The sequence below is a fragment of the Schistocerca serialis genome, chromosome 5 (genome assembly GCF_023864345.2).
Source record: "Schistocerca serialis cubense isolate TAMUIC-IGC-003099 chromosome 5, iqSchSeri2.2, whole genome shotgun sequence".
Classification (NCBI taxonomy): domain Eukaryota; kingdom Metazoa; phylum Arthropoda; class Insecta; order Orthoptera; family Acrididae; genus Schistocerca; species Schistocerca serialis.
The window spans coordinates 662,922,299-662,938,800 of NC_064642.1; the positions used below are offsets into that span (position 1 = coordinate 662,922,299).

Genomic DNA, 16,502 nt, shown 5'->3' on the forward strand with positions numbered 1-16,502 from the left:
TTGAAAGGCGAAGAACCCTCGTACCAGTCCCAGTCCGGTACACAATATTAATCTCAAGAGTTCTACACAGTCTGTATAATTTTGACGCTATAGTACAAGATTTGATATCTAAGACCCCCGCAATTGCGAGGCATGCTAACTAATTTAGAGAGATCCGCATCAACTGTAATAATTACGTACTAAAACCACAACCGGTTTGCTGCGCTGTCTGGCCTGACCTCATGTTATGTGTTAAAAATACGATAATTTCATACACTTGCAGACATGATTTTAAAATTCCGAAACCGTTCGTGGTTTGAATAAATAATTAGCACAACTGTAGCGGATGTCTCCAAATTATTTGAAACTATAGGTTCGAGAGACTTGGTTAATGCAGAAATAACAAACTTCGTTTCTCTACATCTGATGTCAACAACTACCGCCCAATCTCTCTTCTGACTGCCTTATTCAAAATTCTTGAAAAAGTAATGTATTGTAGAGTAGCTTCAAACCTTTGTAAAAATAAAGTTTTTAAAAAATGTCAGTTTGGTTTCCAGAAGGGTTTTTCAACGGAAAATGCTATATATACTTTCACTAATTAAATATTAAATGCTTTCAGTAACCGGAAGTCACCCATTGGGATTTTTTGTGATCTATCAAAGCCTTTTGATTGTGTAAATCATGGAATACTTCTAGATAAGATCAAGTACTGCGGTATGAATGGGACAGTGCTCAAATGGTTTAAATCATACCTAACTGGAAGAGTGCAGAAAGTTGAAATAAACAGTTCACATAATATGCAAAAAGCTGGTGATTTCTCAAACTGGGGGACAATCAAGAATGGGGTGCCGCAAGGTTTGGTCCTGGGTCCTCTGCTGATCCTAATATATATTAATGACTTGCCATTCTATATTCATGAAAACGCAAATCTGGTACTTTTTGCCGATGATACAAGTATAGCTATCACACCCAACAGACAAGAATTAACTGGTGAAATTGTAAACGATGTTTTTCAGAAAATCATTAAGCGGTTCTCTGCAAATGGGCTCTCATTCAACTTTGACAAAACACAGTATATACAGTTCCACACAGTAAATGGAATGACACCATTAATAAATATAGACTTCGATCAGAAATCGGTAGCTAAGGTAGAATACTCTAAATTTCTAGGTGTATGCATTGATGAGGTGTTGAACTGGAAAAAACACACTCAGGGTCTGCTGAAACGTTAGAGTTCAGCTACTTATGCTATTAGGGTCATTGCAGATTTTGGCGATATACATCTGAGTAAATTAGCTTACCATGCCTATTTTCATTCTCTGCTTTCCTATGGCATCATATTCTGGGGTAACTCATCATTGAGTAAAAGAGTGTTCATTGCACAAAAGCGTGTAATCAGAATAATTGCTGGAGCTCATCCAAGATCATCCTGCAAACACTTACTTAAAGAGCTAAAGATCTTCACTGTAGCCTCACAGTATATATAATCACTTATAAAATTGGTTATTAACAATCCGAACGAATACAAAAGTAATAGCAGTGTACAGGACTATAACCCTAGGAGAAAGGATGATCTTCACTACTCAAGGTTAAATCTAACTTTGGCTCAGAAGGGGGTAAATTATGCTGCCACAAAAGTCTTTGATGACTTACCTAATAGCATCAAAAGTCTGACAGATAGCCATATAGCATTTAAAAGGAAATTAAGAGAATTTCTCAATGGCAATTCCTTCTACTCATTAGATGAATTTTTGGATATAGTTAGTGGGTAATTTCCCACCCCTCACAAAAAAAAATTAAAATATTGAGTGTCATGTAATATTTTGTGTAATGTAATATCTTGTATAGACACCTTTTATTAACCTGACACATTCCACATCATTACGAAGTGTCGTATTCATGATCTATGGGACAAGTACTAATCTAATCTAATGTAATCTTAAGTCTAACGGAAAATAATTGTGAGTAAACTTGGAATTCAGCAGCCCGGCACAGTAGAGTCCTTTGGGCGGAACTCACCAACGACTGTGAGGCGGACCCTGGAGTTCCTGGAGGCAGAGAGGCGGAAGTCGACGCGGCAGCGGTAGACGGCCTCGTCGCTATCCTGGAGGCGGCTGAGGGTCAGCTCTGCTGGAGACTCCAGGGTGCTGAAGAGGCCGCGGTCCGCCACCAGCTGAGGGTGCTTCCAGTGCGACTCCACCGGCGCCGACAGCCGCTGCCGCGCGTCGAAGCTGCAAGTAGTCCCATACTCAGGGACAAAGCCTGTTGATGCTTTGCTAATGCGGTGCTGCATACTTTTTAAGGTAACTATCCCACTCCACCACTCACTGGGTGAGATCATTAGGACCTACGTACCATGTTGTAGACCTGTTAAAACGGTCACCTTCTCTAAGTTATACGTCGCTTAATTAGCTGCTTTCAGTGGCAACAAACCTGATCGTCACTATTTCGTATAATTTTTGACCGAATTTGAAAATTTAAAATGCTGTCATAAATTGCTCACTAAGGAATAAACTCATACACTCTAAGGAAAAAGAAAAAGGAAGAAGAATATGATTCCATAAAAAGAAATTATCCGGATGGGATGCAAAGCGGTAGATGTGTTATATGTATATAGACAGACAGATTATTACAATTTCAGAACAAGGGGAATGATTTATTCAAGAGAAAGAGCTTCACAAATCGAGCAAGTAAATAAAGCGTATGCCCACCTCTGCCCGTTATGCAAATATTTATTTGTCTTAGTACAGATTCACAGAGATTTTAGATGTGTTCTTGAGGGATAGTGTGCCACATCTGACCAACTGGCCCGTTAGGTCATCATAATCCGAGGTAGTTCGACGGCCCTGACAATAATGCTCCAAAGTCTTCAATTACGGAGAGACCGGTGACTTTACGGGCTAAAGCAGGGTTTGGAAAGCACGAGGACAAGATGTAGAAACTCTCGCCAAGTATAACGGGGTTAACTTGATTAAATGTAAGCCCAGTATGCCTTTACAGGAAGGGCAACAAAACGGATCCTAGAATATCGTCCACGGACAGCTATGCTGTAAGGGTACCGTGGATAATGACCAATCGTCCTGCTATGAACAGAGATGGCACCCCAGACCATCAATTTTGGTTACCGGACCATATATCGGATGACAATTAGGTTGGTATCCCATCATTGTCCGAAAAGTCTCCAGACATGTTTTCGGCCTGGGATCTCATTGACAGAAGTGGAACTGTCTTCACCTCTGAGTTCTACTCCGAACTGTGTCGCGATGATCAGCAAAAGGGTGTCTGCAGGTGCCCCGAACAACGGTAGAATACCAACCTGACTCTCGCCTGTCATATGGCCCGAAAGCCAGGAATGAAGGTCTTGGGTGACGTTTCTTTTCAATGCAGGACGCTTTAAGTTGTCATCGCCTACAAGCTTAAGGCACAGTGGTACTTCGATGATATACTACGCCCCGTTTTGATGTCCTGAATGGCAAGCTTTTCTGGGCTTACATTTAGCAATATAGTGACCGCCCGGAGACTGTGAGATTTCCTACTGCTTCTTCTCTTATTTGCCGCAGCCTTCCTTGACCAGCAAGGTAGCCGTATCTCTTCCCAACTGAGAACGTTTGGTGCATAATGCGCGGAGCCTTCCAACCAAATCGGGAGTTTGACGACCTAACGTGCCGAACTGTCAGAATTTGCGACGATATCCCTCAGGAGGACATCCAACAATATTTCAATCAACACCACGCCGAACAACTGCTTGCATCTGGACAGAGTGGACCAACAAGTTATTGACTTCCTCAATCTGTGAAACTCTTTCTCTTAAATTACCAATCAATTTTCTGATCTCTTCTGATACTGTCGCACTACTTCGCTACGCGTGTACCGCAAGAAATAGAGTATTTCTTGCGGTAAAATTAATTGCCAGAAGTTTTGAATTGAATATAATAATCACATGGACATTTTGTGACTCCGCCAACCATTATTTTACTCCTGTGGATGAAACCTTAGGTAAGCGCTGCTATAACAGCAGACGAAGGAAGTCGTAAGGTGGGATAAGGCGACCATAACAGCTGCTTCAACGGCCGTGGAAAACTGCGCCAGCAGAAATAGCTTGAGCTCGAACTAGCTGCTGCTGTGAAAGCTAGAGGGCCTCATCCTTGACTCTGAGCGTCAATGGCCAACTTTCATTTCTCAAAGTTAACAAAATTACTCTTCAGATATACTCCGAAAGAGCATGGCAGAAATTCTTAGTATCATTCTATTAAGACCTGTTTAGATCATCATTTTAAAGTTAATTTTAGATAAACAGATAGAATATACGGGTCACTCCGCGCATCATGGTCAATGTAACTAATGATCACTCAGCCAATTCTTTTATTTTATTTACACATCAAGTTCCGTAGGATAAAATTGAGGAACAAATCTCCAAGGTCATGGAACGTGTCAATACATGAAATTACAACTTACAAAACAAAATTTTTATGAACCCAAGAATGTCAAGCCATTAGTTTCAGTAAACGCAATGAACAATACAACAAGAATCAGTTTAATTTTTCAAGGAATTCCTCGACAGAATGGAAGAAGTGACCTATGAGGAAACTCTTCAGTTTCGATTTGAAAGCGCGTGGATTACTGCTAGGATTTCGATTTCTTGTGGTAGCGTATTGAAAATGGAATGAGCAGTCTACTGTACACCTTTCTGCACAGGAGCAATGGAAGTCCGATCCAAATGCAGATTTGCTATCTGCCATGTATTAACTGAGTGAAAGCTGCTTGTACTTGGGAATAAGCTGATAATGTGAACAAGAAATAGTAAAGAATATATATATTGAGAGGCCAATGTCAAAATGCCCAGTCCAGTGAACAGGGGTCGACAAGAGGCTCGCGAACTTACACCACTTACTGCCCGAACCGCACGTTCCTGAGCCAAAAATATCGTTTTAGAATGGGAAGAGTTATCCCAAAACATGATACCATACGACATAACCGAATGGAAATAAGCAACGTAGACTAATTTTCGTATCGAACAACCATTTACTTCTGCTACCGTTTGAGCAGCAAAAATGGCAGCATTAAGCCTTTGAACAAGTTCCTGAACGTCGGCTTTCCACGACAGTTTACTATCTATCTGCAAACCTAGAAATTTGAACCGTTCAGTTTCATTAATCATACGCTCATTATGCTAAATTAAAACATCGGGTCTTGTTGAATTGTGTGTTAGAAATTGTAAAAACAGAGTTTTACTGTGATTTAGCGTTAGTTTATTTCCTACATGCCATGAACTTATGACATGAACTGCACTATTTGAAACCGAGACAATGTTGGACACAACTTTCTTTACTACCATCAGCAGACAGAAATATGTTAGAGTTACCCGTAATACTAGAGGGCATATCACTTACATAAATAAGAAACAGGAGTAGCTCCAACCCTGATCCCTGGGACACCCCCCATTTGGCTATAACCCAGACCCCATATCAGCACCATTCTAAACACTGTGAATAAACACTTTTTGCTGTCTGTTGCAAAAGTACGAGGTGAACCAATTGTGAGCTACTCTCCGTATTCTGTAATGGTCCAACTACATAATATCCTTATCGCACTAGTCAGCCACCCAGGCTGCCTTTTACTCGTAGTACCCCATTAGAACGTTCTAATGGAAAGAAACTCTCAAAGAGCGTGAAAAATGTGTTAAGGAAAGCATTATATTTGTCATCTATGTCACTATAGACATCCAGCCACTCTCATTCCTTCACGAGGTTTATAATACACTCTGTTGCTGTTAGATTACTTTCCTGCATAGTTTGTAATCATATGTGACATTTGTTTGAGTACAAAAGCATTTTAGTAGTAAAATGTGTGCATCATGGCCTGAAAGACCATTCACTCTATTACTAACAGAATGCCCATTCAGTAATGAAGAATGAATTAAAATATGGTTTATGGCTGTGCTACTGTTCCCCTGCACCCTAGTTGGAAAAAACACAATCTGCATCAGATCATATGAATTTAGGAACTCTATCAACATCTTTTTCTTGCACCATCATACACAAAATTAATATTTAAGTCACCACATGTAACTAATTCGTCGTTTTTCTTATAAAGTGACTCAAGAACCCTCTGTAGCTTCAGCAGATATTCTGTGAAACCTGAGTTAGGGAACCTATAAACAACAAAAATTACAAGTTTAGTTTCACTAAATTTACCTGCCCCTTATGCTGTCTTTTAAACCATGTTGTGAATGAGTAAATTTAGCAGCGTCCTGCATAAATATTTAAATATGTCTATAGATCTAAATTGTCATTCAATTACTGCATTACCCAGCTAGAATACAACATGATCATGAATATGAACTAAATTGAAACACACAACCGTTTTCATGTGTTGTCTGTAAAGAAGTGTATCGGTTTAAAATTATTCAGTTGGGTCCGTTGACTACTTTCATGCAAACTTAGTAGCCTCTTGAATATCACTTCACGTTTATAACAAGGAGACACACAACACTGGAATCGGCGAATCTTACTGAAAAGATTTCTGAGCTTTAGCTGAGGAAGTTTTATGCTCCAACACCAGCAAAGATTTGTAGAAGTTAGAATGGTTTGTCGTTGCATAGATTTTGATATACAATCAAGTTACCTTTACATGGATTCTTCCTACAATGGCAAATATATATTTCTGAATTAACTGGCAATTTAAACTCGTCACATAAAGCTTTCATGAAATGGTGGCAGATAAATAAACAGTGGTGTATCACACAATAGATCTGTTCCGATTACATGAAAATAACAGACTGAATTCGATTTGAAAAACACATTAACAAGCATTAAATAATTGTTCTCAGCATTTTCAATCGGAAATAAAACTATAACTCTTGCCAATACAATCATATAAATATATTACCGCTAATGGCGGCTTTGCACCTTGTCCACAGCAAAATGAAGGTGGAATGCACAGGATCAAGATTAGTAATATTCCTACAGAAAATGTATGTTTAACTTGAATAACATTCTTCTCTATTTTTCTCCAATAATATAAATAGGTAGTTTACATAATAGTAATAATAGCAGAACTTATCATTGGCGACAGATTAAAGTGGGTCTGGCTAGCATAATAGCTACTCAAACAAGAATGAATGCTACAAAAAATCAGTGATAATAATAATTGTTCTTATAATTAGAAGATATTGTTTTTAGTCTATTTCCTGTGGCTTGTGAAGATACTGTTACACCATCTCTGCACTAGCAAAACCAAACTGTTTCTCTGAAAACACACTTGTCCCTCACGATATCATATATTAATAAAAATAATAATTTTTTTTGTCAACTGTAAAATAGGGGTGTGGATGCTATAACCTTCAGAACATTCACATATCTGTCCTGTGCAGTGCCGAGATACGTCTGTGGACTCAAATGGAATAATGTTTTTTACATACAGGCCACTCATCCACCCCACAAGGAACTCCTTGAAAAACAGCCACCTAATCTGTATTATAGTGTATATTTTGATGAAATATTCCTTCTCTACTTGAAAAAATGATGACCTCTTTAAGCAAGTGATTGGTGCCAACTAGGCAGTTGTATGGTAGCATGGTGTGAGCGCATGTGTGGTTAAACTCAGTCATTCGTGAGCAAAGTAAAATGTACTGATCGATTATGAATATCTAATTTTTCTTGTGGGATGTCATAAATATGTTTTTGCAGTTATAATGCCAGACAATTTGATTTGTTTTTTGACATTTCCCATTCTCATAAAGCACTTTTTTTTCAATTTCCCAGGCATGTTTCGTTGACGTTTCAGCATCATCAGTATATTTTGTCATTTTCTTTCTATAACACAGGAAAAATGCTCTTTACCACATCTACACGTATAAATTTGAATTTTTAAGATAGTATTTTCATTTGTCATACTTTAAAAACATACAAAGTTTCCTATATATACCATGTTAACAGATGCTGAGGAGATTTTGGATTTTTATCTCTCCAACATAGGAACACAGACACACAGAACATAAACATACAGCTGCGCGGGATTAGCCAAGCGGTCTGAGGCGCTGCAGTCATGGACTGTGCGGCTGGTCCCGTCGGAGGTTCGAGTCCTCCCTCGGACATGGGTGTCTGTGTTTGTCTGTAGGATAATTTAGGTTAAGTAGTGTGTAAGCTTAGGTACAGATGATCTTTATAGTTAAGTCCCATAAGATTTCACATACATTTGAACAACACATAAACACACATAACACAAACACACAGAACGCACACACAAGTACTCATGAACAAGAAACACCCATAATAGCAAGAAAATTGTACGGTCTCCCTTACAATAACAAATCAGAGCATAAATTAGGCAACATGGTCAAAAAGAACCAGGACTAAAAGAAGCCTATTGGACAGACAACTCAGTACATAGAAGACTAAAGGCAACTAAACAAGCACAGACTAACACAACAAATCTGTTTCTTTGGTTAGTGAACAGTGATAGTGAAAATTACCTAGCGCAAGCCTTCACAGCGTGCATCATGGGGAAGCCGGAAAAAGTAAGTGAAACGTATTGCAAATATACACATACACATAATAGAAAATAAAAGTACAGATAAACCCCAGCAAGTGGTACCAAGGTATACGAAGACAACGTTTATAGAAAGACAATAAAAAATCCACTGATAACGCAAAAACTTCAGGGAAACATGTCTGGGAAATAAAAGAAATAAAAATTGTGTTTTGCTCAAGATGAACTCTCTACAAACACAAACCAACTTGTAAGCAAGTGTGGGCAGAAGAGCTTCAACCTCAAGATGATTATTTCAATACCCTCCCTGGCATTTTCAGGCAAGCTCTACAATTAATTCTGGAACAATACAGCAAAATTACATCGAACTATTTTAAACATAAAGTTCAACAGAACCTGTCGTTCACAGAAAGCAATACCTAATTATACACTTGTCAATGTAAACATTATTTCACTTGTTGCGCGACATGCTAAGTACAAAGTCGAGATTGGTTATTTGAAACAATAAATTATATGCCTACATAGAAAGGTGCTGGAACTCAAAACCAAACCATTCAAAATTAATATAGAACTAGGAAATCACATCATAATCTCAGAAATATTAAATAACATAAAAAATACCGTCAAACAAAACACAGATAGACTAGTAAAAATAAAATGCGAAAGACAGCAACAAATACTAAACACACTTTTGAAACAACGCAGAATCAGTATGCATAAAAAAGAAGGAAAACAAACCACACATTGTATGAACGCCTGGTCGACTTTACCGAAATATATCTGACTAACCAAGATATAACTCTAATAGAGAAAGGACCGAAATACAACTTCAGTGCAGACATTACACACAACAAAGTAGAGAATCTTATCACAGAAACTGGGTACATAAGAAAACAACAAGATAGCAACAACTAATAAATCTTTAATGCAAGTCTGATGAGAGATTTGGTTGCAGAAGAAACAAGATGCATAATTAAGGGAAACAAAAACAACATTCTGACAGGAACAAAAACTGAAGAGAAAACTATCAGGAAAATTACGAACATACTTAAAAACAAAGCGTCTCTCACCACTAGATCAGACAAGGGCAATACAATGATCGTAATAAAAGAGGAGGCGCACAAACACAAAATCTTAAAATTTCTTAAAGACTACAACACGAAAAAGTTAACCTGTGACGCAACACACAGATACAAGAAAATATAAAGACATTAATAAAAAAAATTCATACATATTTACATAACAGAATATGATATTTCTAACACAAAAGAACCTCAAGGCAAAAAAAACTCAGCAGCCTACTAAAGCTCAACAAGAGAGACATTCCTATGCGTCCAGCTGTAATATTTTGAAGTGCATTCACAGGTCACCTAGCCAGAGAAATACACACATACTTGCAGGAACATTATGTGTATGCAAACAACAAAGGCATACATAACACCAAAGATCAGATACCAAACATCAAAGACACAACATACCCGCAACAGCCATGCTCACACCATTGGACATCGCATTCATTTACATAAATATCCTTACCACTGATACCACCTGGATCACCAAACTGGAACAACAGAAAGTTCTTCCCAAACCCCAATGAAAGGAAATAGCTTGCATTCTAAAACTAATCAGAGTGCAAAACTATTTCTCATTTGACAACCAGTTCACCAACAGCAGACCCACATCCTCCTCATGCACACTGAAAACTAAGCATGTGTAACACTAGTAATACGCAAGCAGTACAGGATAGTATGTTGCTATCGCTATGTAGATAATATCACGCACCTTCTAGACGGAACACCAAATCACATCGAACAACTGAACAGTGATATAAACACAGTTCACCCACAAATAAAAATCAGCATAGAAACAGAAAATGACAAAATGCTACATTTCCTTGACCTCACAATACATTGAGACGACGACCAAAACGAATTGTCCGCATTCAGAAAAGTCACCAAAACTAGCCTAACCATATACAAATACTGCAATCATGTGATTGTGCTGGAACTATCAAGTTTCCATATATGCTGCACATACTAAAAAAATTCCACAGTGAAGAGAACTACAAAAATGAATTAGACACAATCATTAGCTATAGGGGATAGATATGACACTATCATCATAAAGAAACTGACTCACAAAATCAAAAACAAAAATAACGAGGACACACAACACAAAAACTAGGAGCCAGTAACCAAGTTACAAACACAGAACGTAAACATCCATAAAACAGACAGACAGGGCACACCCACAAGCACACATGAACAAGAAACACTAATAACAACTAGCAAGTGGTAAACTCTCAACAACAAAGTGGCCCCCAGAATAGCCAACATAACAAAAAAAAACCAAGGGGTAAAAGTAGCCCACAGGATAGAAAACTCGATGAAGAGAAAAAGTGAGGGCAATGAACGCAAGCACAGACAAATAAAATCGAGCGACGTGGAGCAGTGGCTGGATTCGCATTCAGGAGGACGATGGTTCAAACCCGCGTCCGGCCATGCTGATTTGACTTCGCTGTTTGGTCCCGTCCCCCAAATCAACCAACCAATCAAGACAAGCAAAGTAATTCTCACAGTTACCAATTTACGTGCCAGAACTGTAAATCAGTTTATGTAGGACACACAAACAGAAACTCTAATATCAGATACACAGAACAGCATCAAAAAGTAACAGCTGTCGTTCTACATTTGCTGAACACCTGGCTGACATGAAACAAAGCCCAAAAAACATCAGCACTAACTGCAAAGTTGACAGCACGCCACAAAACTTATAGCTGAAGAAAACTATCAAATAAAAAAGTCATAATTAAAGGAAAACAAGTAATAAATCAATACATAGTCCTTTGCAACAGAATTGTATTCTCTGCCCTCAAAGAGCTGTCAGACAACACCAACCTATAAACGCACCGAACCCCCCCCCCCCCCCCCCCCTTTTCTGAACACGCGCACGCACACACTCGCAACACACAGTTAGAAAAAATAAAGAAAAATAGAATTAGAAGTAGTAATTAAATAAATAAAGCTCACACCCACTTACGTACACACACACACACACACACACACACACACACACACACACACATACGAAATGGCTGTGCAGTTGTCCGCCATCTTGTTTCTGTGTGTTATAAATATTGCAGTGAAAGTTACTTGGTGCACTTCTTCACAGTGGAGACAACGGGGAAACCCAAAAAAAGAAAGTTAAACTGGTTCCAAACACACATGCGCACACACAAAATCTTCAACACAGGTATAAGCATAACAACCCCAGTCACAAAATTTCGAAGTAAATAACGATTCTACATTACGTTCTATATGGTTTCAGATGACAAACTGTAAAAGAAAACAAATGTATAAAGAAAACAATTGAATAAAATAAAAATTCAGGAAATCCACAGCAAGTGGCCACAAGGTACGAGCATACAGAAAACTTATCTGTTTTTTAAATATATAAATTCTCTCTCAGAAACTTAAATTTATATGTGTACAAGCAGTAAAGAGCGTTTTTCCTACCCTGTAGAAAGATATTAAAAAAAATAAAAGACAATGAGAAACATTCGTGAGAAATAAAAATTGTGTTTTGCTTAATGTCGACCCTTTAAGAAACCAAATCTACCGATAAGCAAACATGAGCAAAAGAACTTCACCGTCAAGATGCTTAATAAAACTATAAAATGATTTATCATGTAAACTTCATAGGCTAACACAAGATTAGCAACATTGTAGAAGTCATTTTCATATAAACATACTATTGTATGTATTCATATAAACATACTATTGTACACATCCCTACCTATTACCTAGATGAGAGAAAATTCGTAGTCAGTTTCACTGTAATGTCATAACAAAGCCTCTCATCAAAATCGATTAACTCTCATGTTATGTCCTAATTGTTCATGAAGCAACTGCATCGTATGAAAGCGCTAGGTTTCTGCCACTATTGTAACTTTAGTACCTTGTTCTGATGTAACAAGATATACCTATGTCTTTGCCATTTATGCTACCCCAGTAGAAATTGAGACAGTCTGCGTGAAGAGTGCATAAAACAAGCTCGTCCTGGTATCGTAATATAATAGTAAGATTATGTGGGACCATGCAGCTTTCTAAAAGTCACTATGAAGAAACAGCATTATCGTGGTAACAGCGTCACTAGGGTTTTAAATGCCAAAAAGAAAGTCAAAATGGCTGACAAAAGTCATACGACAAATTTTCCACATTTAGAGGAAGTAAAGGAAGGAAACAATTTTCTCCAAACATTTCCAAACTTCGATAATAATTTCCTCTGGAAGGTATATACCCATATACATATTAAATAATATTTTGAAGCCAAGCATACCACACTGTATATAGTATCAGTTGAGAAATAACGTCGTAAATAAATGAAGTTTTCTCTCTAAACAGAGACGAAATATTCACTGTGGAAATCGTTTTCATTAAGGAAAACTCTTTCAGCTCTTTATGTCGTCATTCATTAAGAAAGTTTGCCTTCCATATACCTTGTAACGTAAAATATAAATTGTTTTGTATGGTTTATAGGATAATACTTGTAGGAAAAATATCAAGTCTCCATGAAACCTTCGCATTACGTCACGAAAACCAGACAAGCAATAAAATAAGGGTTAGAAGATATTGAAGTGTACAATCCAATACTATAATATCAGAGAGAGTGACGTGTTTGCAGATAAAGCCGGTGTCCCCCGTCAACATCGATATCAAATTTTCTTCCTGGACATGCTTGACATATACTTTCCCTTGTGTTATTTTTCTGTGACTACCGCTATGTGAGGCGCATATGAATCTACCAAGGCAAGCCAGAAAGCCCTGAGATCTACGTCTGGGAAAACACCGCAATGTTCAAACTAGTCTACGGACTCAGAAGAACTTTTCTTTTTTATTAATCGCTGTTTAAACTGATCATTCAGTACCAAGCAAGCATGTGATTCCACCAAAAGTAAGTTATTTAGTTAACATAAATTACTTATCAACGAAGGAAAATGTGTCAAGAAACAATACAATTGCCATTAGTTGCTGAATGTCAAAACAGAACCAAAACTTGATTCGTCACACTCGACTGTCTTCTGTACATATCTAGAAATTAGGGGCATTCGTCAACACCACTACTTCGCGTCTGTCTTCCACACTTCCGAACGCAAACAAACTTGACGTCTGCCCCCGTTAACTTTTCGGATGCATCAGGGTAAGAAGTAATCCAACGCCTCGAGACATTTTATTACGTTTATGCAAAAGTTTATCCGATAGCGAGGAGGGCGGTACCGTATTTTCTTTGAAAATAAGTTTAAATGGCGGAGTTAAATATTTTTGGTTTTCCTCTACTTCCCACAGAACTTGATGAAAAGCGCTGACTAGTTCTTTTTGGCATATCAAGCTGAAACACTTTACAAAGAAGCCCTGGTCTCCCTCCTTCGATATTGACGCGCCGTTCCGAAAGTACTTAAAACAAACAGAGGAAAGCTGGGAGGAGAACTTCGTCCCTAGTCACTCGACGACGGCGACATTCAATAATGAACTTGCTAGAAATTGCGTGAAGAAAAGCTTCTGCTTCAAAATGAAATCTTTTCTCCTGCAGCAAAGTGTGCGCAGATCTTGGCAGTTTAAGACTGAGTTCGCTCCGAGGCTTTCAGTACGAATTTTTGCGTTTAAGACAAAAAGCTAAGTTGGAAGTCAGTCCGTTTACTAGGTGAACAGTTGAAATTAATTTCTCAGAAAAATACAGCTCCTACAGTGACATCTCCACATAAATTATGAAGAATTTTTAAATTGTTAACCTTGTTATAAACAATAATGTGACAGTAATTCCCAGTGTGACTTAAATAAAATTGTCGCTAATATTGCTTTGAGTATTTCGTGACAACATAATCGGTACTGTAATCAGGTTCCTTGCCTTGCCTTTTGTGGGCAACACTCTTACAGGCCGAGTTATCTTTTTCTTTCCCAATAACCGATCTTTACATTTCAATTGAAAGTCAGGTCAAAATCGAAAAATATTCAATCCTTTCTCCCAACTAGTATAATAAAATCATACTTTAGTGAAGTTACGTCCTGTCATCTTCCTTTGTAAGCTGCTGCTAGAAGCTGTGTACAGCCATGTCTTTCTCCGTGTGGTAGTGTTGAAGCTCTGTTGTCCAAGCTCCGCACAGAAGTCCAAATTACAAATAACAGTTTTAAGATCAAAAGTTATTAACAAGTCATTGCGCTTTTCCGATCAAAAAACTAATGGTTTCAGTGCCATATAAATCGTTCTTCCGTATTTCTTATTCTTGGACTCTCCATTACCATAGCTGAGCGGTCAGCGCGGCAGAATGCGATGCGAGAGGTGCGGGTTCGATTGCCGCCCGGGCCGGAGATTTTCTCCGTTCGGGGACTGGGTGTTGTTGTGTCTTCATCATCATCGACATGGAAATCACCGCAGTGGCGTCTACTAAAGACTTGCACCAGACGTGTCGTCTACCCGATGGGAAGCCATAGCTACATGCACTTTTCATTTCAGTCTTGAACTTTGAGCCCTCGTGATAGGTTTTCCTCCAGTTTGGTACCTCTAACTGTGCAGTGTATCGCAATCTTCTCAGTGTGTCTAATAGTAAATGGTCGTACAGTGTATTTCTCTTCTGAAAAGACAGAATCTCTGACTTTGATCTGATCCAACACCTTCAGTGATAAGACTAATTTGCCACACGATTTACCCATGCAGAAATTTAGATTAATTTCATGATATGAACACGTTATATCCTTCGTTTTCGCTTTCAGTTTCTTCGGGAGATCGTTACAAATTGCTTTATCATTTTTCTCAACTTATGGCTGTCCAGGCAGTGCGCACCGTCCACCTTTACTGTTTCGCTTCTTCTAAAAATTCTCTTCTACAAGTTCCTAAGTTTCACAGAAACCCCCCTGCAAATTTTGCTGTACCCGTACTTCAAGAGAAAACGATAGTGCTGAAGAAATGGCTGACCCATCACGTAAGGCATGGCTTAAAACATAAACCTTTCAATGTGTAGCGGAGTGTGTGCGGTCTTAAGTATTTCATTCCCTATTCTGGTCCAGCATACAAACAGGAAAGGCATAATTAGATTGCTACATGATACGAGTCCACACACTAGAAAAGATACACTGAGAAGAAAAAGAAAGTGGTACAACTGCCTAAAATTATGTATGGCCCCCACGAGCACGCAGAAGTGCCGCAACACGACGTGGCATGGACTCGACTAGTGCCTGAAATAGTGCTGGACGGAATTGACACCATGAATCCTGCAGGGCTGTTCCTAAATCCATAACAGTACGAGGGGATGGAGCTCTTCTGAACAGCGCGTTGAAAGGCGTCCCAGATATGTTCAGTAATGTTCATGTACAGGGAGTTTGATAACAGCGGAAGTATTTAAGCTTAGAAGAGTGTTCCTGGAGCCACTGTGTAGCAACTCTGGACGTGGGTTTTCCCACTGCTGCTGGAATTTCCCAAGTTCGTTGGAACGCACAATGGACATTAATGGATGCAGGTGATCAGACAGGAAGCTTACTTTCATGTCACCTGTGAGAATCGTATTTAGACGAATCAGAGGTCCCACATCACTCCAACTACAAACACATCACACCATTACAGAGCCTCCACCAGCTTGAACAGTCCCCTGCTGATATGCAGGGTCAATGGTTTGATGAGGTTGTCTCCATACTCGTACACGTCCATCCACCCGATACAATTTGAAACGAGATTCGTCAAATTAGCCAACATGTTTCCAGTCACCAACAGTCCAACTTCTGTGTTGTAGGGCTCAGGCGAGGCGTAAAGCTTTGTGTCGTGCAGTCATTAAGAGCACACGAGTGGGCCTTCGTCTCCGAAAGCCCATATCGATGATGTTCCGTTGAATGGTTCGTACGCTGACACTTATTGGTGGCCCAGCATTGAAATCCGCAGCAAGTTGCGAGATGGTTGCACTTCGGTCACGTTGAACGAATGTCTTCAGTCGTCCTTGGTCCCGTTCTTGGAGGATCTTTTTGAGGCCGCAGTGGTGTCGGAGATTT

The 16,502-nt window shown here is 38.9% G+C and overlaps 1 protein-coding gene across 1 annotated transcript in view; it reads right to left on the reverse strand.

The window, feature by feature from the left end:
- Positions 1 to 16,502, reverse strand: part of LOC126482163 (V-set and immunoglobulin domain-containing protein 1-like) — a 730,649-nt gene that overhangs the window by 132,163 nt on the left and 581,984 nt on the right. Inside the window, exon 3 of the mRNA XM_050106140.1 lies at positions 1,999 to 2,210. Coding sequence (XP_049962097.1) covers positions 1,999 to 2,210 — 212 coding nt within the window. The remainder of the gene's footprint in view (positions 1 to 1,998; positions 2,211 to 16,502) is intronic.